General features: G+C 46.7%; 2 protein-coding genes across 3 annotated transcripts in view; one reads left to right on the top strand and one right to left on the bottom strand.

Annotated features, from left to right (window-relative positions):
• CCDC33 (coiled-coil domain containing 33) overlaps window positions 1-918 on the top strand; it is a 154,476-nt gene extending 153,558 nt beyond the window's left edge. For both annotated transcript variants that reach the window (XM_081876254.1, XM_081876253.1), the window contains one exon: window positions 795-918. In XM_081876254.1, coding sequence (XP_081732380.1) covers window positions 795-872 — 78 coding nt within the window. In that variant the 3' untranslated portion in view covers window positions 873-918. The remainder of the gene's footprint in view (window positions 1-794) is intronic.
• Window positions 919-3,713: 2,795 nt separating this feature from the next.
• Window positions 3,714-21,450, bottom strand: CYP11A1 (cytochrome P450 family 11 subfamily A member 1). Its single transcript, XM_081876337.1, has 9 exons — window positions 21,051-21,450; window positions 15,201-15,356; window positions 13,539-13,738; window positions 11,165-11,368; window positions 8,643-8,803; window positions 7,617-7,783; window positions 6,888-6,966; window positions 5,807-5,998; window positions 3,714-4,467 (listed from the first exon to the last, which is right to left on the bottom strand). Exons 1-9 carry the CDS (start codon window positions 21,338-21,340, stop codon window positions 4,345-4,347), a joined length of 1,572 nt encoding a protein of 523 aa, XP_081732463.1. The 5' UTR covers window positions 21,341-21,450; the 3' UTR covers window positions 3,714-4,344.
• Between the last annotated feature and the right edge of the window lie 3,629 nt (window positions 21,451-25,079).

Below are 25,079 nucleotides of genomic sequence, written 5' to 3'. Positions count from 1 at the left end.
TTTGCAAACAATTGCTTCTAATATAATGCATTTTTGTATGTTGTTTTCACTAATATTTTCATATTTATAGGGACTTCCCCCTAATAGATGCAGTTTTGTAAAAAAAAACTGTTCAGCTGGAGAAGTTCACTGAAAAATTGGAATAAGTGTGAATTTCAAAAGCTGCTTCTGTGTCTTGGTTCTCAACTTATTTTGGAAAGAGAGAATTTTATAGATACAGCTTCATATGCCAGCTGAATTGATTTTCTCCCTGATCCCTCGTCACAACTATCTAGCACACAAAGAATTCCACTGGAAACAGAAATAGGGGCAGAAATTCCTGTAATCTGCTTGTTCACCTGAGGTCAGGAAAGTATATATGCTATATTTGCAATCTTTTTTCAGTCCACAAACATTAGATACATAATTATATTATTTCCTGCATTATTTTGACGTTATCTTTCCACTGAAATTAATTGCATAAGCTTCAGCCATAGTGGATAGTAAGACGAAAAGCATTAAGTTTTAGCAGAAGCTGAACTGCAGCAGAATGGAAACCACGCTGATTGCAACAAAACCAGGATGGGACGGAAATTGCTGCCTCCTTGCATCCCTACATCTGGCCAATAAGAGCCACGAGGGAGCGCTGGTGTCTTCTGGACCTTGGGAACTGCATCCCTTCAAAAGGGAAAGTAGAGGGATTTAGGGTTTCATCTGTGCACAACCCCACTCACCCCCAAAGTCCAGCCTAGACTTAGCTTGGAAAGTTCTAGTATGCCTCTAGCTCATGAGAGTGCTCCCTTACCCACTCACAGGATGAGAAGGAAGGGAGAGGAGATGAAGAGCAGAAGAACGCAAAGATATATGGAGTGAAGGCGAGTGCCCCAAAGTAGCCCAGTGAAGGGTCGGTTCCATTATAGGTCAGTGCAAGGGCTGCCCCTTGGTGGGCAGGTGTCTTGACCCAGCGGCTCAAGGGCAGGGAGAGGGAGCCCTGTGTTGCTGAATTCCAGCTCCCATCACCATCCCTGACCAATGGACAAGATTGTCGAGGCTGATGGTGGTCCAGAGTCCAGCAACACACCCAGTCTCATGTTTCAACAAGGGTGACATTGGGTTTCTCCAGGAATCTGACAATCAGAGATGAAGTTTTGGTTTTGGAACCTCAGGTGCCAAAAATACCCTACAAATGTGGGGTTCTGCCTCATGCAAAACCAATCCACAGAGTCCCTAGATTTCGTTCATTGAGGACAGGTGTTACAGAGAGCCAGTGTGGTGTGGTGGTTAAGAGCGGTGGACTCATAATCTGAGTAACCGGGTTCGCGTCTCCGCTCCTCCACATGCAACTGCTGGGTGACCTTGGGCCAATCACACTTCTCTGAAGTCTCTCAGCCCCACTCACCTCACAGAGTGTTTGTTGTGGGGGAGGGAGGAAAGGATATTGTTAACTGCTTTGAGACTCCTTCGGGTAGTGATAAAGCGGGATATCAAATCCAAATCCAAACAGAGAGCAGCCTGAGAACCCATTCCACATGTCTGCTCCAAAGGATCAGCATGGCCTAATCCCACCTAACCTATCAGTGCTGAGGGATGCTCCTTTGCGAGAGGCTTCTCTGCAGGGATGAGTCAAGTGGTGAGTTCCCACCCAGAGCCATCTTTCCCATTGGTTTTACTGGCGCGTTGTGCCAGCTGCGCCCCATCAACCATCTGGCTGGCAGGCGTGCAGCTTGCCTCCCAAGCTTCCGCAGGAGGAGAGCGATCCCCGTAGAGGCTTAGGATGGAAGCTGTGCCCCGCCAACTATATGGCTGGCAGGTGTGCAGATTCCTTCCCAAGCCCCGCGGGAGGAGAGCGATCCCTGCAGTAGCTTGGGAAAAGGTTGACAACTGGGAAACGGGGAATGGGGCACCAGAGGGATCTTTGCACCACAGCGCCAGATATGCTTAAGACGACCCTGCTCCCACCTTCTCCCCCAAGACTCAGCTAGTAGTCAGGGTAGGCCTCAGCCTTTTCACAGTGTCCTCCTCCCCCCACCCACAATGCCAGCCTCTCCTTCCTGCCCACCCACCCCCAACAGCCACGGGTCCCCCTGGGTCATTCAACCATACAGTGGTGCCCCGCAAGACGAACGCCTCGCAAGACGGAAAACCCGCTAGACGAAAGGGTTTTCCGTTTTGGAGGCGCTTCACAAAAAGAATTTCCTTATGGGCTTGCTTCGCAAGACGAAAATGTCTTGCGAGTTCCTGCGTTTTTTTTTCCTTCCCCCCCCCCTTTTTCTAAGCCGCTAAGCCGCTTATCAGCTGATCCGCTAAGCCGCTAAAAGCCACTAATCCGCTAATAGCACTAATCCACTAAGCCGTCAATGGGCTTGCTTCGCAAGACGAAAAAACCGCTAGACGAAGAGCCTCACGGAACGGATTAATTTCGTCTTGCGAGGCACCACTGTACCTGTATTTGTGACTTTCTGTACCAACATACCTGATGCCTGATCTTTCTAAGTAGACTCCTTGGCAGATTGGGAGCATGTCTAGAGGTCATTCTGCCCAGACAGGGGGTGTGCAAGGAAACCTCTACATCATTGCCTTTTTTCCACACACAGAAACATTGAGTGAAATTTTGCACCATGTTACAGGGGTGCACATGCCCTTGCAGCAAGCACATTGTGCAGGCCCTCAGAATGTTAGACAGAGTGGGTAGGAGATCTGGCGACTGGGTCATGGAGATTCTAGACACCTTCCTGACACCTGCTCTTTCCCTCTTCTCAGAAGACTCGTCCAAATTAGCAAAGTCAGCTCAAGAAGCATTGGGAGCCTTCGTCCTTTGTGCAGCTTGTGGCGATCCACAATATACCTCTCAAGTTTCATACCCATTCCTCAAGAGACCGAATGGAGCATGGCATTCCCTAATAAACTTTTTAAAAGTTTTGGCATACATTCCCCCCAAATGGATACTTTCAAGATCAATGGACTCCCACCAGCTGATGCCGATTTGCTTGGGAAGAAGAAAATTACTGGAAATGCAGGTGGAGGGAGGACAGAAGAATCCTGCAGGTGGGGTGGAGGTACAGCGCTTGCTTGCCAGGAGGGAGAGAGGAGGTTGGTGCACTGTAAAGATGCTCTGGTAGAAGCCAACCCTTTGCTCCTGCTGGGACCATTTGCCGTGCGCAGGAGCTACCCAGTCTCCCTCCCTCATAAACGGGCTGAGTCAGGATGATGCAGAGGAAGGATTGACCAATAACCGGGGGGGGGGGGGGAGAGGTGGGATTGGCTCTGACAAGAGTGGGTGGATCTGCCAGGGAGGATCCTGGGAGTAGGGGCTTCCTCAGCCTGCCCTCTCATTTCCATCCCCTGTGAGTCCTGCCACATTCTTTGTTCCCTGCAAGAAGGGGGGTGGCTTGTTGAAGGACGCTGAGGTTGGGGGTACTATCCCCTTCATCATATAAAAAAGGATGGTGGCTAACAGAACAAAGTCTGGTTTCTACATCCCCAGACAATGTCTGCCTGAATAATGGGCGCTCTTAATGGCAGCAAGCGAGTTTCCCCAAACTCAGATCAGATTGCCTTGGCTTGGCTTATTCTGTTTCCCGGACAAATTTGGGGCTAGTTTGGGCTGAGTTCCAAGGCAGTCAAGACTGAATTCCAAACCAGATGTCCCTAGGAAGTGAACATTTCACCCACTGAAATTGATTGGCGGGGGATTAAAGACAGGGAAAGAACAAATTTCTCCACACAACATGCAGTTGATTTGTGACACTTGCCACCAGTGCCTTTAATAGAGAATTCAACAAATTTGTTGGAGTGGAAGTCAATCAACAGCTGCTGGCTCAGTAGAAGACCCGTCTTCAGAGGCAGTCGTGCCCCACTGTTGCTGGACGAGGGGTCAGCAGCTTAGGAGACCTAATGCCTTTAAGGCCTGTCTGTGGGGCCTCCCCACAGCACTGCAAGAAGCTGGGTGCTGAACTGCTGAGCTGCCTGATCTAGCAGAGTTTGTCTAACATTCTTAAGCCTTCTAGACTTGCATCTGGCTTGGCCCTAAGACTATGGGAAGACCTGTGCAGCAAGCATGCTTTTTCCCTCCAGTGTCTAAACCGGGGTGGAGAACCTTTCTCAGCTCTGGGGCCACGTTCCGGTGGTGGGCAAAGCCACCAGCCCTGGTCTAAATTGTACTGCGTGGGAGTCAAGGAGTCCCACCCCAAATTATTAATCTCAATGCTAGTGTCTCCCTTTTTTGCATTTAGGAAAAACGGCCACTGGACACCCAGGGATCTTTATACACAGATATGAGTGGAACGGTCAGTCGGCTCCCCATTCCCCTTGAAGGAGGCTCCATGTGTCTTGTCTTGCCCCAGAGGCTAATGGGAACTCCTCCTTTCACAGCTGGGAGTCCAGAGGCCCTAGGGTCAAGTGGATGGGCTTGTCTGGAACCAAGATGAGTTTGAAAGTAGTGTTGATGTCCACTCCCCTCTTGGTCTCAATCTTGAAGCTCTCCAACATCTAGAGAGATGGAAGGAAAAGGGGTCAAGAGAAGCATTTAGTACCAGGGTGCGATCCAAGAGAACAAGTAGGCTTGTGAGGGCATAGCCAGGAGCCCCAAGACTCAGATTTGGAGGTCCATACCCAGGGCAGCAAGTTTTAAATCTCAGAGACTCATACTGTACAGTGGCGCCCCGCAAGACGAATGCCTCGCAAGACGAAAAACTCACTAGACGAAAGAGTTTTCCGTTTTTTGAGGTGCTTCGCAAGACGAATTTCCCTATGGGCTTGCTTCGCAAGACGAAAACGTCTTGCGGGTTTGCTTCCTTTTTCTTAAAGCCGTTAATACCCGGGGAATCCGCGCTCCGCAAGACGAAAAAATCGCAAGGCGAAGCAACTCGCGGAATGAATTAATTTCGTCTTGCGAGGCACCACTGTATATAAATAGCTCCTTTTTCTATCACTGAAAAGGAAAATACAGATTGTGTCTCGGTATTACTGACAGTAAACCCAAGTCCATGCAATTAGCGTAGGGCTGCACATGATTGGTTTCAACAGGGCTATTCTGAACAAGTAAGTTGGACACAGCAGTATGCTCTTGTTGTTTTGTATCAAGATGCCACCTGCCACACCTTTCAGTGGAAAGGTGGGATACAAATTTAAGCTAATAAAAAAAGAGAATTGGGTGTGATGAGCCTTTTTCCATTGCTTTGGTACACAGAACTGGACATGGGACTCCAGCTGGTGTCTGACCAAAGCAAAGCAGAGCAGTACTATGACTTCCCTTAATCTGGACAAAAGTCTTCTGTGGATGCAGCCTAGAATTGTATTAGCTGTTTTTGCAGCTGCATCACACGGTTGACTCATAATAATAATAATAAAATTTTATTTATATCCCGCCCTCCCCAGCCGAAGCCGGGCTCAGAGCGGATAACAACAATAAAAGTAACACAGCATTCTAAAATCAACTCATTCTAAAACCAATTCAGAATCAAATTAATGGCCACCATTGGGCTAGAGTTCTATGAGGATTACCGAAGGAGGGGGTCAGACTGTGCCTTGGCCAAAGGTCTGGTGGAACAGCTCTGTCTTGCAGGCCCTGCAGAAAGATGTCAAGTCCCGCAGGGCCCTAGTCTCTTGTGACAGAGCGTTCCACCAGATCGGGGCCACAGCCGAAAAAGCCCTGGCTCTGGTTGAGGCCAGCCTAACCTCCCTGCATGTTGAGAATGCTAGCAAGAACGTGTCTTGCTACCATCCAGGCATGCTAGCAAGAACGTGTCTTGCTACCATCCAGGCATCCCCCATCCTATATTGGTGCACCTGGTTATTCATGTCACGGGGGAGGCAGGGCCAGACTCACATGGATCAAGAAGAGCTGCATCTCTAGCTCAGCAATCCGGCGCCCAAGGCACTGGCGTGGGCCAAAGCCAAAGCCCAGCCCCCGGAAGTAGGTGGAGTCCGCCTGCAGCCACCTGTGCGGGTTGAACTGCTCGGGCTTGGTGAAAAACCTGGGATCCCGGCCCATCGCATAAAGTCCCACCTGGACCAATGTCTGTGCAGAGGAGGAAAAGGGTTAGTGAATATATACCTAGGTTTTCAGATTTTTCATGTATGTGGCCCAATGGTGGGTCTAGGAGAGTGCAACTGGCTCAGTAACACCAGGCATGGAGCTTTTGGGACACCGCAGCAGGCGCCACAACTATCACGTCCCAGATATGAGCACCAGATTTTGCAGTTGCACAGGACGCCACTGAAATTTGAGACGCCAAGGTGCGCCACTGATGTGATTCTCCTCCCAATTCCCCTTTGGTGGTTAGATTAGGCTTGGCTAGGCTCGCTTTATTAAATATATGTTTTGCTTCCCACTAAAGTCCCTAAGCGAGTCACAACCAAGTAGTAATAATAATGAAAATGCAGCCATCAAGTCACACTAAGATACAGTGGTGCCCCGCAAGACGAACGCCTCGCAAGACGGAAAACCCGCTAGACGAAAGGGTTTTCCGTTTTGGAGGCGCTTCGCAAAACGAATTTCCCTATGGGCTTGCTTCACAAGACGAAAATGTCTTGCGAGTTCCTGCGGGGGGTTTTCCCTTTTTTCCCCCTTTTCCTAAGCCCTAAGCCGCTTAACAGCTGATCCGCTAAAAGCTGCTAAACCGCTAATAGCGCTAATCCGCTAAGCTGTCAATGGGCTTGCTTTGCAAGACGAAAAAACCGCTATACGAAGAGCCTCGCGGAACGGATTAATTTCGTCTTGCGAGGCACCACTGTATTTAAAATGGGTTTAATGGTACAATCATACCAATGATGCCGCCCTAAGGCCCAGGAAAACAAAGAAAATCTTTGCTGATCACTGAATTGGATCATGGCATCATTAGCAACACACAGCATCGCAACGGTAATGGTAGATCAAGGAATGGTGCCTTTCCGTCCTGGTTACTCACCTTGGCAGGAATACAGTAATTCTGAAGAATGATGTCTTGCGCCACGTATCTCTGTAACGTCACTGCGACCGGGTGGAGCCTTCAGGAAAGACCGGGGGGGGGGGGAGACATTCATCCACTCAGCCCTAATCCACTCTGGAGAGCTTAACCCCAGAGGTAAGGTAAAGGTCGGGACCCCTGACCATTAGGTCCATTCATGACCGACTCTGGGGTTGCAGCACTCATCTCGCTTTATTGGCCGAGGGAGCCGGCGTACAGCTTCTGGGTCATGTGGCCAGCATGACCAAGCCACTTCTGGCGAACCAGAGCAGTGCACGGAAACGCCATTTACCTTCCCACCGGAGTGGTACCTATTTATCTACTTGCACTTTGACGTGCTTTTGAACTGCTAGGTTGGCAGGAGCAGGGACCGAGCAACAGGAGCTCACCCCGTCGTGGGGATTCGAACCGCTGACCTTCTGATTGGCAAGTCCTAGGCTCTGTGGTTTAACCCACAGCGCCACCCATGTCCCACCCCAGAGGTAGTAGCATAGAATTGCAGAAGTGGAAGGGACCCATTCCTGCCAACCCGATTTGTTCTTGCTGACTTCCTACCACCACCCTCTTTCCCCACTCCTTGCCACGTACCCAAAGTTAGACTGCAGGCAGCCTCTGGAGCCTGGGTGCTTCCCCCCTATGTGGCAATCCTTCCACCCTAGACAGGGACCGCCCCATTGCCTGCTGCCCTACCTCAGTGTCTCCTTGATAGCAGCTTTGAGCAGCGGCACAGATTTCAACATCTTCAGAACATCCCCCTGGGACGACGACCTGGCAGCAAGGATTTCCGACCGCAGCTGCTCCTGCAGGCCAGGAGCCCGGGCCAATTCATACATTGCCCACTGGAGGGTCATTGAAGTCTGGAAGCAGACCATGAATCAATGGGGAGAGAAGGACGGAGATACTGGGCTGGCTTCTGTCCCAAATATTTGTACATACTGGATCGATGCCTTCTTCAAACGTATTGTCTTGTTTCATAAAATTTATACACTGCTTGGTTGTAAGATAAACCTCTCAAAGCAGTTTCCAGCAATAAAGCATAAAATTATCAGTAAAAACAATTATTTTAAACAGTCAAAAAAATCAGCGATAGACTAAAAACAGATTAACATTCACACTGACTTTCTAAACCAGGGGTCAGGAACCTTTTTCAACCATGGGCCGGTCCACCGTCCCTCGGACCATGTGGTAGGCCGGACTATATATTTTTTGGGGGGGGGATGAACGAATTCCTATGCCGCACAAATAACCCAGAGATGCATTTTAAATAAAAGCACACATTCTACTCATGTAAAAATACCAGGCAGGCTCCACAAATAACCCAGAAGTGCATTTTTAATAAAAGGACACATTCTACTCATGTAAAAACAAGCTGATTCGTGGGCCGGATTGAGAAGGTGATTGGGCTGCATCCGGCCCACAGGCCTTAGGTTGCCTAGCCCTGTTCTAAACATCTGGTGGACTTGTCGGAACAAGAATGTTTCCAGCGGTCGCTGAATAGAGTACAGCGAAGGTGCCCGTCTGATTTCAATAGGCAGGGAGTTCCAGAGTGTCACACTAAAAAAGTGAGTTCTTACAAATGTGAAACAGGTGCTAAGTGTCTCCTGTAACAGTTTGGTTTAGAGGCAGGCACTGCTGAGAAATTCAGTTCAGGACCCCTTTAAAGCCAGATCTCTACAACTCACCCTTGTTGTCAAGAGCCCTGCCTGCCTCTCTTACCGTGTCTACACCTCCTGCCATCATCTCTGTGACGCTGGCTTTCGTATCTTCGAGAGGCAACTTGTTCTGCAGCAAGAGGCTGGACAAAATGCCCGTGTACTCTTGGTCACTTCTCCGTTTCAGGCGGAGGTCTCGGTAGATGTTTTGGATACACTTGTCAGCTGGTGAGACAGAGAGGAAGAAAGTGGGCGCTGTGTCCAGTTCTGGGCACCACAGTTTAAGAAGGATGTTAAAAAGCTGCAAGGGCTGCAGAGGAGGGTGACCAAGTGTTTGGAAACCAAGACTTAGGAGGAACAGTTGTAGGAGCTGGGGATGTTTAGCCTGGAGAAGAGGAGACGGAGAGGAGGTAGGAGAGCCATCTTCAAGTACCTGAAGAGTTGTCACATGGCAGATGGATCAAGCTTATTTTCTGCTGCTCCAGAGGGAAAGACCCGAACGAATGGACACAAGTTACAAGAAATGAGATTCTCTCACCAGAGTGGTGCATGCTCTAGTTATCTCTCACTTGGACTACTGCAATGCACTCTATGTGGGGCTACCTTTGAAGGTGACCCAGAAACTACAACTAATCCAGAATGCGGCAGCTAGACTGGTGACTGGGAGCGGCTGCCGAGACCATATAACACCGGTCTTGAAAGACCTACACTGGCTCCCAGTACGTTTCCGAGCACAATTCAAAGTGTTGGTGCTGAACCTTAAAAACCCTAAACAGCCTCGGTCCAGTATACCTGAAGGAGCGTCTCCACCTCCATCGTTCTGCCCGGACACTGAGGTCCAGCGCCAAGGGCCTTCTGGTGGATCCCTCACTGCGAGAAGCCAAGTTACAGGGAACCAGGCAGAGGGCCTTCTTGGTAGTGGCTCCCACCCTGTGGAACGCCCTCCCACCAGATGTCAAAGAGAATAACAACTACCAGACTAAACTATTAGAAGACATCTGAAGGCAGCCCTGTTTAGGGAAGCTTTTAATGTTTAATAGACTACTGTATTTTAATACTTTGTTGGAAGCCACCCAGAGTGGCTGGGGGAAACCCAGCCAAATGGGTGGGGTATATTTAATAAATTATTATTATTATTATTATTATTATTATTATTTCATAGGCCATTGTGAGAACAGGATGCTGCACTACAGTAGATGGGCCATTGGCCTTATCCAGGAGGCTCTTTTTCTGTTCTTACAGTTCTTTTACAGTTAACAAAAAGCATTTCCAAATAAATTAAGACCTCACTGTGTGACCTTGGAGAACACTGCATGGATAGCACAGGGCGAAACGGATAAATGACCATATGTCAGCTTTTGATGTTTACACGTTCCTAGATGTAGCCTTGATGCTGAAGGCGAGCTGGGGCTCTGAGTCTCCCTTGCTTTGCCCCCCTCCCCTCCTCCTTCAACTGCTCAGACACCATTCCTGTGATTCATTGAAGCACCTCAAAGGCCTTCTTTCCCACCCCTCCACCCCCGGGTGGAGCTTGGAGCTACTCTTTGCCATGTTGCTCTTTTGGGTTTGGGGGACCTGTGGCCCTCCAGATGTCCCTGAGCAACTCCTCCCATCATCCCTGGCAACTGCCCGTGCCTCTAGTAGAAACTGGAGGGCCAGCAGTTTTCCACTCCTGCTCTCCTTTTCACAATCAATGGTGTGACGGACAGCCGAGCCAGACCAGGGTCTGGTGATGCCATGTCTTGGAATTCCACCCAAGGGCTGGACCCTCTCTCTGATTGGCTGTCAAGGGGGGGCAGAGCCATCACTTTGGGAGTGAGAATAAAAGGAGCCATTTTGAGGGAGAGGGAGATGGTTTAAGAGGGAGCCGGAGGGAAAGTTAAGGAAGGTTGGCTCTGGTCTGTCGTTGTAACATACACGTTGAGGAAAACGCCTACGGCTAGAGAAAGGAGTCTGGAAATAAGCAGAGCATTTACCATCTAGTCTAGGAACCTATAACACCTAATGGAAGAGCAATGACTGAAATAAGCCACTGAAGGTTAAAAGAAGCTGTGCATTTACTACCTTGTTCAGAATACAGCCACTAGATTTAGTATAATTATTAACAAGTTATCTGTTTCCTGAAAGACCTTGATCTCGTGACACTTCATTTGTTTTACCAACTTTGTTTTGTAAAATAAATCAGAGTCAGATAAAATAAATCCGATAACTCTTTTCTGGTTGTAGATATTTCCCTCAGAGTGGATGTGTTCTTGAACTCTGGTTATCACAGAATCTTAGAACTAGTGTCGGAAGGGATCCCAGAGGTCTTCTAGTCCAACCCACCACAATGCAGGAAAGAAACTAAAGCAACGTGTTTCTTGCTGACCTGAATGCAGGAGAGAGAGAAATCTGAGCATGTTTAAGGACTAGCCTACTGTGCAAAGGTAAAACTTGCAATTCCTGCTCTGCCCCATCCCCTGGGAGGTTGCTTAGAAGGTAACCTCCCAGGTTGCCAGGTTCTAGGTTGCCTAGAAAGTAACCTAGAAGGCCCTTGACCTTAGAAAGGTGCCCCATCCTTGGGGCTCCATGTAAACACATGCTCACCATGCTTGAAGATGATGTCCCAGGCCCTCACATGGTCCAGCCAGATCTTGGAGTTGATCCTGCGCAGAAGGCTCGGCGGGAGATACAGCATCGGCGAGGTAGTGTCGAACATCAGGGTTACGGCATCGATGAACTGCTGGCTCTCTGGGTCAATGATATCCTGCAGGAGTCCCAGGCGGGTACCGTATAGGACATTGCACACCGCTGGGCGAAAGGGCAGAAGAAGAAAATGAATCCCTGCTGTACAGAAACGCCCCATACTCTGCCCACTTGGGGTGGGAGTCAAATGGGTAGCACCTATGGGTCCCTTCCATCCCTGCATTTCTATGATTTCCTGTGGCTGGGTGTCGTTGCGCAATGGACTTTAAGATCTCAAGAACGTAAGAAGAGTCTTGGCCCAGCATCCTCTTCTCACAGTGGCTGAACAGTTGCCTGTGGGAACCCCACAAGGCCGGGTCCGAGCATGACAGCAAGTCTCCCCTCCTGCTCTTTCTAGCAACCGGTATTTGAAAGCAATGCTGCCTTCAACTGTGGAGGTAGAGCCATGGTGGCTCATAGTCACTGACAACCCTCTCCTCCTCCATGGGTTTCTCTAATCCTCTTTTGAAGCCATCACATCGCTGCCTACTGTGGGAGGGAGTTCCACAGTTTAACTCAGGGCCAGTCCTACAGTGAGGCAGAGTGAGGCAGCAGGTGTTGAGGTAGCAGAAGAGGCCAGAGCTGAGCGGCATGTGCCTTGCCCTGTAGTGGAAGACAATGGCCTATGGAAGGCTTCTGCATGTGCCTTGTGGGAGGGCGCCATCTTGTATTTTACCTTGTCTTTTACCTCAGCCAACACCATAGCAAGGTGTGAATGGGAAACTCTTTGGAAAACATGAATTTTACGGCCTGTTACACAATTGAAGAAAATATGGTGAAAATGCAGTTCAGGTGGTACCTTACACCATCAAAACTCTCCAAGATGTATAAAAATATTTCAGACAAATGTTGGCGGTGAGGAGAAACAAAAGGAGATATGTACCCTATGTGGTGTACATGCCAAAAAATTAAAGAGTTCTGGAACCACATCTATGATGAGATGAAAAAGATCTTTAAATTATCATTTGCAAAGAAGCCAGAAGCATTTCTACTAGGAATTTTAGGCAGTGATATCCCGAAAAATATAAGAGAAATCTTTATATGTGCAACAGCCGCTGCCCGGTTATTAATTGCATCGAACTGGAAAGGGGGGAAAGTACCAACAGTAAGGGAATGGCAGAATAAGTTATTAGACTATGCAGAATTGGCTCAATTGACAGATAGATTAAGGGGAAATACAAAACAATCATTCACGCAAAAATGGTATATGTTCAAGAAATACCTACAAAAATATAACAACAACATAACATCTATGGCAGCATTTGAATGACCCTTGTGTAAATTAAATACTACTAAGCAAGGAAAAACAGTACGATATGTTGTAAGAAAGTACTAGAGACTATAGTAAGAGTGAGGTAAGAAGTATAAGTACATTCAATGTCGTAAATGTAACTTACATCGGGAAATGACGGGAAGTCTGTTTTCATATAATTTACTTTATTGGATTTTTTACTTTGGTTTATTTTTGTTTAGTTAGAAATTATAAGAAAAGAGCATGTACAAATACAAGTTTGAATCAATATTTAATGGTATAATTATTTAAGGCTGTACATGTACCTAAGATTGTGTGTGGATGTAAAATAATAATAAGAAGATTTATAAAGGTAAAGGGTAAAGGGACCCCTGACCATTAGGTCCAGTCGTGGCTGACTCTGGGCTTGTGGCCAGCATGACTAAGCCGCTTCTGGCGAACCAGAGCAGCACACGGAAACGCCGTTTACCTTCCCGCCGGAGTGGTACCTATTTATCTACTTGCACTTTGATGTGCTTTCGAACTGCTAGGTTGGCAGGAACAGGGACCGAGCAATGGGAGCTCACCCCGTCGTGGGGATTCGAACCGCCAACCTTCTGATTGGCAAGTTCTAGGCTCTGTGGTTTAACCCACAGCACCACCTGCGTCCCTAATAAGATTTATAGGAAACGGAAAAAGAAAAAAAAGAAGAAGATAAGAAAAGTCTGCTGGATCAGGCCAATGGAACATCCTGTTCTCACAGGGAGAATGCCCCAGGGAGAAACCCATAAGCAGTGGAAGACCAACACACTTCCCTTCTGTGGCTTCCAGCAACTGGTATTTGGTAGCCATGCTGCCTCTGACAGTGGAGGCATCTGTATCCTCTCTCAAGCCACCGCTTATTCCTGGAATCATAGAACGACGGAGTTGGAAGGGACCCTGGGGGTCACCTAGCACACCTTCCTGCAATATATTCCCTCCCATTGAGCCCCCTTGCCCACTCACACTCCAGAGCAAACCGGAACAGCTCGTTGCTGAGGTCAGCCGTCCATTTCCCCTGCCCACTTCTTTGGATCTGTGTGTGCACTCTGCGGACAAAATCTTCCCCCACCTCGTTCAGGAGAGGCACAAAGTGATCGGTCATCTTGAGGGACAGGGCCTCCCTGTTGATGGCCAGGCGGTCATGGCGCCAACTCTCGCCACTCCTAAGTGGGTGAAAGAGAAACAGAAGGATCAGCGAGGACAGATCCCAGGGAAATGCAGAAGAAACGTATGCAGGGTCTTACATCATTTCATATTACTTATTTATCTCATGACATTTATCACTGTAAAAAGAAAACCCTCAAAACAGGTTTCGTTTAATAAGAAGATAAAGCAATAAAATTCATAATAAGGAGAATTAATAAAAAATGTAAGACTTTCAAGATGCTAAAATAAAAATAGACTGAAAACAGGTTAAACGTTGCATCAACTATCTAAGCATCTGGGTAGGCTTGTCTAGACAAGAATGTTTTTAGCCAGCACCAAAAAAAGTCCAGTAAAGGCATTTTCTTGGTATCCATTGGTGGGGAGTTCCAAAGTGTAGGTGCTGAAAGGTGGAGGTCTTGTGAAAGCGGAGCGGGTGTTCTTTGGCACCTGTAAAAGGGGCAGTTCTGCCCATTGAAGTGATCAAGTGGGGCAAGGCATCATGTACTACCCCACATGATCATCTTGGGGGACAGTGCCTGGTGATCCCAGCGAATAAACTGATCCCAAGTTTACACTAATTGTAATTACCTGGACTTCCAATAAGTGTTAGCCAACAGCATTTATAGGAAGTCCAGCAACTGCATGGAGAGGGACTTCTCACCTCTGTGACCTCTTCATCTGAATGTCAAAAGGGGTCAGATTCACCCAAATGCCTGGGTAAACAGGAATATTTTCAAATTCCCCCTGAAAGTTATTAATAATTGGGTTTCGGGGATGAACAGTCCTCACTCCTAACCCTTTGACATGTTGGTTGGGGCTGGCAGGAGTTGGCATCCAAAGCAGTGGTTGGGGAAGGCAGCACTGAGCTGGATGTCCATCAACTTCAATAGATCTACTCTGAGTAGGACTCAAACATAATACTTCCCAGTGGCTGGCGGTCACCATTAAAATGGGCCCCAAAGTGGAAGTTACAGGAATTACCAGTGATTGAGGCATGGCACGCGAAGATGATGGACTTTGCAGAACTGGCCAAACTGACCTGCAGGATTCAAGACCAGGACGATCAAAAATCTCAAAGGGACTGGAGTAAATTTATTGCATATTTGAATAATAATTGCAAAAATCTGAAAACGCTAGCAGGACTGAAATAAATCCTAAAGCGTGGACAATAGGCTAAAGAGCTAAAGTGCGAGATAGGATTTGAAAGTGGAAAACCTGCGGGAGGGAGGGAGGGAGGGAAGCCACAAGCTTGGCAAAGCTGAAAGTAAATGTGTGTGTTATTGTATTGTTAAAATACTGTTTAAGGAGAAAAATAATAAAAAATTATTTAAAAAAAATTAAAAAAAATAAAATGAACAGTCCTCCCCTAAGATTTCCTGCAGATGCCCTATGTATGCTTTTCTGCAGTTATTCCCCACCCCTATAGATTCCCTGGTCACAAAATTCCCTCTTGCCCCCAACACATCACACGGGCCTTACTTGAGAAGCACTCCGTATGCCTTATTGCGGAAGTCACGATAGGCCGTCCAGGGTGGTACCATGAACCTCTCTGGGTACACGCCTTCCGCTTTGAAGAGCAAAGCCGCATCCTCAGGATCAATGATGTTGACGCTTTCGTAGGTGCCCAGCTTCTCCCTGCAGCAAGAGCAACGAGGAACAGGGTGAATTGCAACTGCTCACCACCCAGGCCTCCTCTTTTCTGGAGGAAGAACGTAAGGAGAGACCGCTGGATCAGGCCAATGGCCCACCTACTCCGTCATCCTGCTCTTGGAGTGGCCAGCCAGTTGTGCCAGTGGGGAACCCACAAGTAGGACCTGGGCACAAGAGAATCACACACTGCTCCTGTGTTTTCCAGCTGCTGGTGTTCACAAACGCTGCTGCCTTCAGCCCTGGAGGCAGAACACAGCCAGCCATCACGGCTTGCAGCACTTGGCAGCTGCGTCTTTCACCAACTAGCGTCATGCAAGAAGGAGAAAAGCCTTTCTCCATGCCAGGCATAATTTTAGAAACTTCCATCATGTCACCTCTTACTTGCCTTTTCAGCAAGTAACACCAAAGTGTAGCAGCAGAAGACCCAGCATCAAACAGGCTGAACATGCTATAATTCCTGCACTGCAGGGAATTGCGCTAGATGTCGCTTAAGTTCCCTTCCAACTCTACAATTCTATGTCTCACTTGACAGTCCTCTGTTTAAAAGACTGTCAAGAGCATGGGTCGGCAAACTAAAGCCCACGGGCCAGATCAGGCCCAATTGCCTTCTGGGTCCGGCCCGCGGATGGTCCGGGAATCGCCGCGTGGATCGCCAGCGTGCACACGTTCTTTCCCTCTCCCTCACACGGCATCGGCGTCTCCTCCCTCCCTCCTCCTGGCTTCTCCCCGCCCTGCCTAGAGGAGGAAGGAAGGGGGCTGGGCTTTGTTGGTGCCAGCAGCAGGAGCACTCCAGCGGCTGCAGTTTTAAGCAGCCCCTCTCCAGAGCCCTTTTGCGCACCGCTCATCGTTCCTCCGCCGCCACCGCTGCCACCAGCCCCTGCTGCTCACAAGACACAGGTAAGCAGCCACTGGGGCTCGTGGTACTCTTGCATCATTTCCCCCCTCCCCCCCAAAAAAATATAGTCCGGCCCACCACAAGGTGCTGAGGGACAGTGGACTGGCCCCCTGCTGAAAAGGTTTGCTGACCCCTGGTCAAGAGGGCAAGTTCCCACACAAAAGGTTCAAGGCCAGTTTAAAGACAAGGCAGTGAGAGAGCAGAAACCTTGAAGTTACCTGTTCACAGTTAGCAGGTGTAACCAAACAATTAAACCCCTGGGTTGCAAAGAATTATCAGTAATATCCAAGGCAACACGAGGACCAAATATAACAATGCAATATCAATATAAACTCTTTATATAGTCTATACGGAACATTGAACAATATGAGAAACCAAATAAACAGAAATCGTATAACTCTCTGAAAATCACTAAATGTGCACTCTTGATGGATTCTCTTGAAAACCAAATAACCATAAGTTATATATAGAACCAAATAACCATAAGTCTCTGAAAGTCTTAGTAGACTATGCAAGTCCCTGAATGAAGCAAAGGGTCAGATTCGTATCTGATGAAAACAAGCCGTTAAAGCTTTGTTTTATGACGTCCAACGCTGCCGAAGTGGTCCGCAAACAGACGTAGTGAACAGTGATTCCGGATATAAGAGATTTATAAGATTTCTGTTTATTTGATTTCTCGTATTGTTCAGTGTTCCGTATAGACTTATATAAAGAGTTTATATTGAATTGTTGTACTTAGTCATCATCTTGCCTTGGATATTACTCACAGTTAGCAGGTGGACAGCAGACTGACTGAGCTGGCAGACAGGCCCTCTGGCCACAGCCTTTTGAAATGAATTCCTGTTAACATTATGATACCTGCTATTTCATTCTCTGATGCTGAAATTGTCTTGAAGCAGCACAGTTAACCTATGGAACTCCCTCCTGCAAGAGGTTGTGATTGCCACAAATTTGGGTGGCTGCAAAAAAGGATTGGACATATTCATGGAGAAGGAAAGGGCTGAGGCACAATGTTTCTGAATACCAGGTGCTGGAAATCACGGGAGGGAAAGGGGTCCTGTGCTCAAATCCTGGTTTCAGGTTTCACATAATGGGCCGCTGGAAGAACAGGGAGCAAAACTAAGATGGGCTCCTCTTGTCCTGATCCAGAAGGCTCTTGTGTTCTTAAGCAAAAAGCAAAAAACAAAAACCACACCAAAATTGCTGGCAGTAAATTGTATTTGATGGAACGATCATTTTAAAACACCCTGTTCTGCTGAGGCCAAAAATATTTTTATTAACTGGCTGAAAGACACACACCATCTCTAAAGACAGGGTGAGAGTAAGGAGCAAGGATCTGATGTGCAAAGTAAAAAGGTAAAGGACCCCTGGATGGTTATGTCCAGTCAAAGGCAACTATGGGCTTGCAGTGCTCATCTCGCTTTCAGGCCAAGGGAGCTGGTGTTTGTCCAAAGACAGCTTTCCGGGTCGTGTGGCCAGTAGGACTAAGCCGCTTCTGGCACAACAGGACACCGTGACAGAAACCAGAGTGCACAGGCTTGCACTGTTGTGCTTTTCAAACTGCTAGGTTGGCAGAAGCTGGGACAGAGCAACAGGAGCTCACCCCGCTGTGCAGATTCGAACCACCACCTTCCAATCAACATACCTAAGATGTTCAGTAGTTTAGAACACAGCACCACCCATATCTTCCTCTATGCCATGGGTAGGCAAACTAAGGCCCAGGAGCTGGATGCGGCCTCATCGCCTTCTAAATCCAGCCTGCGGACGGTCCAGGAATCAGCATGTTTTTACACGAGTGGAATGTGTCCTTTTATTTAAACTGCATCTCTGGGTTATTTGTGGGGCATAGGAATACGTACATATTCTTTTTTCAAAATACAGTGATACCTCGGGTTGAGTACTTAATTTGTTCCGGAGGTCCGTTCTTAACCTGAAGCTGTTCTTAAACTGAAGCACCACTTTAGCTAATGGGGCCTCCTGCTTCTGCTGCGCCACAGCTGCACAATTTCTGTTCTCCTGAAGCAAAGTTCTTAACCTGAGGTACTATTTCTGGGTTAGCAGGGTCTGTAACCTGAAGCAAATGTAACCTGAAGCGTATGTAACCCAAGGTATCACTATATAGTCTGGCCACCCACAAGGTCTGAGGGACAGTTGACCGGCTCCCTGTTGAAAAAGGTTTGCTGACCCCTGCTCTATGCAAAGTAGGGGCTGTGCTGGCAAGTGCTTTCTCTTAAGGAAAACATACACAAAACAATGGGAACTTTGGGCAACCCAGTCAGATGAGTGGGAGATATATATATATATATATATATATATATATATATATATATATATATATATATATTCATATTCCCCTAGATGTAAGATGTCCAACAATGGATCCAAACTACAAGAAAGAAGATTCCACCTAAACATTAGGAAGAACTTCCTGACAGTGAGAGCTGTTCGACAGTGGAATTTGCTGCCAAGGAGTGTGGTGGAGTCTCCTTCTTTGGAGGTCTTTAAGCAGAGGCTTGACAGCCATATGTCAGGAGTGCTCTGATGGTGTTTCCTGCTTGGCAGGGGGGTTGGACTCGATGGCCCTTGGGGTCTCTTCCAACTCTATGATTCTATGATTCTATGATTCTAACAAAGGGGCAACAAGAAAGCAGGTCTGAATGAGGATGGGCAATATTTAAAGATATTTGGAATAGTAAGCATATGGCAAGGAGTTGCAATGGTTTTTTGGTCTTCTAAGGGTTTTTTGGTCTTCTAAGGGGGCTTCTTGATATACAAAATCAAAACTAGAAAAAACTAGAAAAAAACTAGAAAAACTAGAAAAAAAATCAAATAAAACAAACTCTACAAACTAAGCAAGCTGATTTAAACATTTCCCCTCTGTAGATGGGTGCCTGCTTAATGGCATTGCCAGGAAAGAGGACAGTTTTGCATACTGTTTGCTAATTGATATGTATAGCTATAACCACACACATACACACAGAAAGAGATTTATACAATGCCAAAGTCAGCAAATAAAGTCAGATGCAAAAAATCACAGAGTAGCTTAATCAATTATCAGTTAAACAATTAAAACAGCCGAGTGATATGTTAGTTAAACAGAAAGAACAAAAATAAGACATGTTCAGAATTATATTCAATTCTTACTCAAAGAATACTGGCTGAAATTAGCCATGGCTCTTAGATCTCCTCTGAGTAAATGTTAGTTGAACATAACTCACAGTTATACTGTAATTGGAATTGTCACAATAATTACAATTGTCAAAGGGCCAGCCAGTTTGGGCCAGACTTTCCTTTGGATCAGTGAGATTCCAGGCTAACAGCTGGGGGGGGGGGGAGGAAATGGCTTTTTGCGGGACCCACTGAAGAGGACAATAACACCATACAATTCAAAACAGCAACATTTAATTGCAGATTTGTTCAAAATCCAGTTAAAACTATTTAGTTGAACTGACCAAAATTGATGACAAACTTTTCAAAGTCTGAAGCTCATTCACAGCTCCAGCGCCCACCCATAGCTGTCAACTGTTCCCTTTTTTTAAGGGAAATTCCCTTATTCCGAATAGGATTCCTCGCAAGAAAAGGGAAAAGTTGACAGCTATGCGCCGACCCCTTGCCTCTTAGCGCCCCCCTGGGCGATCCCGCTGCCACCCCCTGCTTTGTGAACCAATCATCTAAAGGACAATGGAAGCACATTTCCCCACCAAAGTGGCCTGGGAACTGTAAATTACCCCTCACATAGCACTGCGCCCAGCACTCATCGCAAACTACAGTTCCCAGGAATCGGAGCGGGGGGGGCGGAGTTGATGTCCTTTAAACAGCAGCAGTGGCGTAGCGTGGGGGTGCAGAGGGGGCCAGCCGCACCGGGCGCAACATCTGGGGATTAGGGTTAGGGGGCGCAAATCCACGGGTTAGGGGGCGCAAATTACTTGTCTTGCCCCGGGTGCTGACAACCCACGCTACGCCACTGAACAGCAGCCTAGTCTTAAGTGGTCCCATGAGCAAATCCAGTCCTTTTTTTCTGGGGAGACGCGCGGGGGACGCGAACCCCTAAACGTTTCGTGAATCTAAATGCAGCTGGGAAGGATGCGGAGGAAGCGGCGGCAGCAGCAGGAGGGGAGAGGCAGGAAGGAAGCGGCCACCTGCGAGTTCCGCAGTCCTCTGATCCTCTGGCCTTGGGCGCCCCCGCCAAAAAGCCCCCTCCCCTTGGAGATGCGCCCTGCGCCCTGCGCCCCTTCCCCTTCCTTCTCTTATTTCACTAATTTTCTCTCTCTTCTTCCCACCCCAATTGAAAGTATCTGTCAATGTCTGCTTGTCGTCCCCCTCTGTTTTACCATTTATTTTTGGATACGGAAAGGCTTCTGGAAGGACCTCAATTCCCCTTCTTTTCTGGATATATTTTTTAAAAAATAATTTCTGTGGTCCTTAATAATCAGTTCTTTCTTTCTTTCTTTCTTTCTTTCTTTCTTTCTTTCTTTCTTTTTTTCTTTCTTTCTTGGCAGAACCACAAATTCTGGTCTGAGAATTTGTGTTTTCCCCTCTGGGTTTCCTTTTTTTAAAAAAAATTAAAAGCCATCTTTTGGAATAAGCCTTCTCTGTCCTGTCCATTTATTTATTTCCCCCGATTTGAACTATAAAAAGGTGATTTCTTTGAGTGAAAACGAAAGTACCCCTTAAGCATAATTTTTTTAGAAAAAAAGCAATGAGCAATTTTTTTTCAGAAAGCCCAAGGAGCTGCTAGAAATGAGAGAGGGTGGAACATATCAGCCAAAAAGAGACCCCCTTACCTGTAGATTGGCCCAAATTGCTGGAACTTCTTTACCATGATGTTGTGGACATTGTGGAAACCGTCTTCCTTCCAGAAGTGGTACAGGTTGAGCCAGCTGTTTCTCCAGTGGCCAGGTAATTGGTCAAATGGCCTGCCCACTTTCTCCCGCAGAGGAGAGGGGTGCAAGGCTCCAGAAGCTGCGTGAACTCTGCGGTGGCCCAGAGGCCGGGTAGTTTCAGACCAGTATAAGATCCTCAAGCTGCGGGGGATGCCCAAGCCAGGGAGGCAGAAACCATGCCTGGCTTGCATTGCAGCAGTAGGGGATAAAAGAAAAAAAAGGAAGATAGAACAAAGCAGCCAGAGGAGAAATCCTTTGGAAGTGATGCAAGTTCTCCGAAGGTCAGGCTCTTATAACAGCTGGGCTGCCATCTCAAGGATGCCGAACGCCCAGTGGCTTTTGGCTTGAAATCCCAGCCCATTTGCCCGCCCCCTTTATGATATTATTCATTTGAACAAGGAATAAAGTCTTTTGGCTAAGGTAACGTGTAACTTTAAAGTACACACGAGATAAACCAAAACAAATAATGGGTAAGTAATTCTAAAGACATAATTCTAAAGTAATTCTTAAGGGGCGCGGGTGGCGCTGCGGGTAAAACCTCAGTGCCTAAGACTTGCCGATCGCATGGTCGGCGGTTCGAATCCCTGCGGCGGGGTGAGCTCCCGTCGTTCGGTCCCAGCTCCTGCCCACCTAGCAGTTCAAAAGCATGTCAAAGTGCAAGTAGATAAATAGGTACCACTTTATAGCGGGAAGGTAACGGCGTTTCCGTGCACTGCGCTGGTGCTGGCTCGCCAGAGCAGCTTCGTCACGCTGGCCATGTGACCCGGACGTGTCTTCGGACAGCACTGGCTCCCGGCCTCTTAAGCGAGATGAGCACACAACCCCAGAGTCGGACACGACTGGCCCGTATGGGCAGGGGTACCTTTACCTTTTTAATTCTAAAGACAAGCAGATTCACTGATGACGATGAGAATGAATCGTAAAGGAAGCAGAAACCTTTTGCATTTTAAATCTAGACCTTAGGAACGGTTTCCTTGAAACGAAGGTCACTGGAGACAGATGGCATTTTCGTTGCTGCAAGGTTTATTTAAACATATATACAGGCTGAACGCAACATTGGAAACCTTTTTTAAAGCATTTCAGATACAGAAAATCAGAGGGCTGGGTGGGTAATTCCGTTACTAAAATTATATTGCACTCATATATCAAAGCCCCAAAAGACAAGCAATGGTCCAAATGGAACATCCTTGCAACAGAGTCCTATTTATTAGAATAGAAATTGTTAATAGCTGGAAATCACAGGATAGCACACAGAGAACAATTTTGGAAGTCTGGAAGTACAGAGGTGAGGTTTTTATTCCAGGCATTTCCCCAATAATCCCATCACATGAACATCCAGGCTTTTAGCTGAAGAAGAGGGAAAGAAGCATTAATGCATTAAAAGAAATTAATTTTATTAACTTGCAAGATTTATATACAGTAGTAAAAAGATAAAGGTAAAGGACCCCTGACAGTTAAGCCCACTCACAAACGACTCTGGGGTTGCGGCGCTCATCTCACTTTACTAGCCAAGGGAGCCAAAGTTTGTCCGTAGACAGTTTTTCAGGGTCATGTGACCAGCATGACTAAGCTGCTTCTGGCGAAACCAGAGCAGCGCACGGAAACGCCGTTTACCTTCCCACCGGAGTGGTACCTATTTATCTACTTGCACTTTTACATGCTTTCAAACTGCTAGGTTGGCAGGAGCTGGGACCGAACAACAGGCGCTCACCCCATTGCGGGGATTCAAACCACCGACCTTCCGATCGGCAAGCCCTAGGCTCTGTGGTTTAGACCACAGCGTCACCCACATCCCTATGTACAGTGGTACTTTGGTTTAAGATCAGCTTAGTTTATTAACAACTTTGGTTAAGAATGCTGCAAACCCGGAAGTAGATGTTTTGGCTTGTGAACTTTGCCTCGGAAGCAGAGCATGTTCCGCTTCCTGTTGAGTGTAAATTGAGTCCCCCGTTGCTATGTGAAAGCACGCCTTGGTTTAAGAATGCTTTGGTTTAAGAACGGACTTCTGGAACGGATTAAGTTCATAAACCAAGGTACTACTGTATATATGCCAGACCATTACCCAGAAGTGTGTGGAATTAAATTAGTACTGTCACCGGACAGCTTTTATACAGCAAGGTAACATAAGCTTAACTCAATCTGAAAAATTATGTCTTAATACAAGTGACCAGGAGAAAGGGTTTATATCTGTCTTATAAACCATGTTACCTAAACTGATGTGGGAGCAAAAGAGGCCCTAAAATGAGTGTGGAATTTAGCTGCTATGGATAATGAAGACCTTGGACCTTAGCCTGAAGGGAGGGTAATTACTACTGATGATGATGATGATAAAAACGATAATAGGATTGGGCAGCTGTGTAGGAAAAAATCCTTATAACACAACTTCAGCTAAATTTAAAGAAAATTCTTTGAAAACCATACAAAAATGAAATTGAATGGTTACCAAAATGGAGTGGTGGGACTGTGCCAAAGTTTCCCAGTTTGGGACAAGATATTTGCAAAAATAATGAAAATGCTGGGAAAGTCTGTGAAAAAATACCTCCCCACATAGCATTGTTGGGTGCATTCAGCGAAGACAACCAAGGGGTTTTATGAAAATGTTTAATTGATTGCTTATTTATGGCAGCAAGAATTTTCATAGCTAGAAAGAAGAGAGGGTTTAAATGCACAAAAGTAATTTGGGACATTACATATTCTGAAGAACCGACACAAAAACTTTGTGCGGCTACAGGGCAAGCCCCCCCCAACCCCGGGAGCCTTTTAGGGTAGACAGGTTGTCATTCATCCAGCACAGGAAGAAAACCTTTGCCCGACAAACTGTACCTGCTTGTATTAACAATTTCCTTTATATTGATGGAAACTTCTTAGCATTGACACTCAAACAATGTAGGGAATGTAGAGAAGTTAAAAATTTTGGGAAATGATATACAATGAATTGAAAAAAAAATGTTTAAAATGACATTTGTGGGGAAAAACCAGAAGCATTTTTGTTAGGGTTTGTAGGACAAGACCTGCCAAGAAAAATAAAAAATGGCAACAGCGGCAAGAGTCTTGTTAGCACGAAGATGGAAGAACGAGGAAATCCCAACGAAAGAACAGAGGCAAGAAAAACTGATAAGCTATGCAGAACTGGCCAAGTTGATATATAAACTGCGTGACAAGGACAATCGTACTTCAAGGAAGAATGGGAATTTTTTACAAATTATTTTAAAAGACAACAAAATGATTTAGCAGGTTTTGAATAAACATCCACAAATTTATTAGTTGAATATGTGATAGATAAGGCAATGATGTGTACAATTTTACAATATTCAGAGGATAATATGTGTAAAGAAACCGGAGAGATGAGCTGAGGGAAGTTCGGGGGGGGGATAAAAAAGGAGGGGATGTAAATGGATATATTGATTGATAAGCTGGTTGTTAAAGCTGGTTGTTTTTTGAGGCAGCACTTTGATCCAAAGCAGATAGTTAATAAGATGAAATGTATACCTGAAGGAGCATCTCCACCCCCATCGTTCTGCCTGGACACTGAGGTCCAGCGCCAAGGGCCTTCTGGCGGTTTCCTCGCTGCGAGAAGCCAAGTTACAGCGAACCAGGCAGAGGACCTTCTTGGTAGTGGCACCCACCCTGTGGAACGCCCTCCCACCAGATGTCAAAGAGAAAAACAACTACCGGACTTTTAGAAGACATCTGAAGGCAGCCCTGTTTAGGGAAGCTTTTAATGTTTGACGGAGTATTGTTTGACGGACCCAGCCAGATGGGCGGGGTATAAATAAATAAATAAATAAATAACCCCACTCCCCCCCCCAAAAAAATGGTCTAACCATTTTAGCAATTGCTTTTTCTGCTAAATAAGACTCAAGTCTATAAAAATCATAAGATTTGAAGGGTTTCCTCATTGCAAGAGGTGAGCCGCTACAGGGAACCAGG

This window comes from Podarcis erhardii (assembly GCF_964252035.2).
Source record: "Podarcis erhardii genome assembly, chromosome: 9".
Classification (NCBI taxonomy): Eukaryota; Metazoa; Chordata; class Lepidosauria; order Squamata; family Lacertidae; genus Podarcis; species Podarcis erhardii.
The sequence above is the reverse complement of the archived record's forward strand: the minus strand, read 5'-3'. Positions and strand labels throughout refer to the sequence as shown.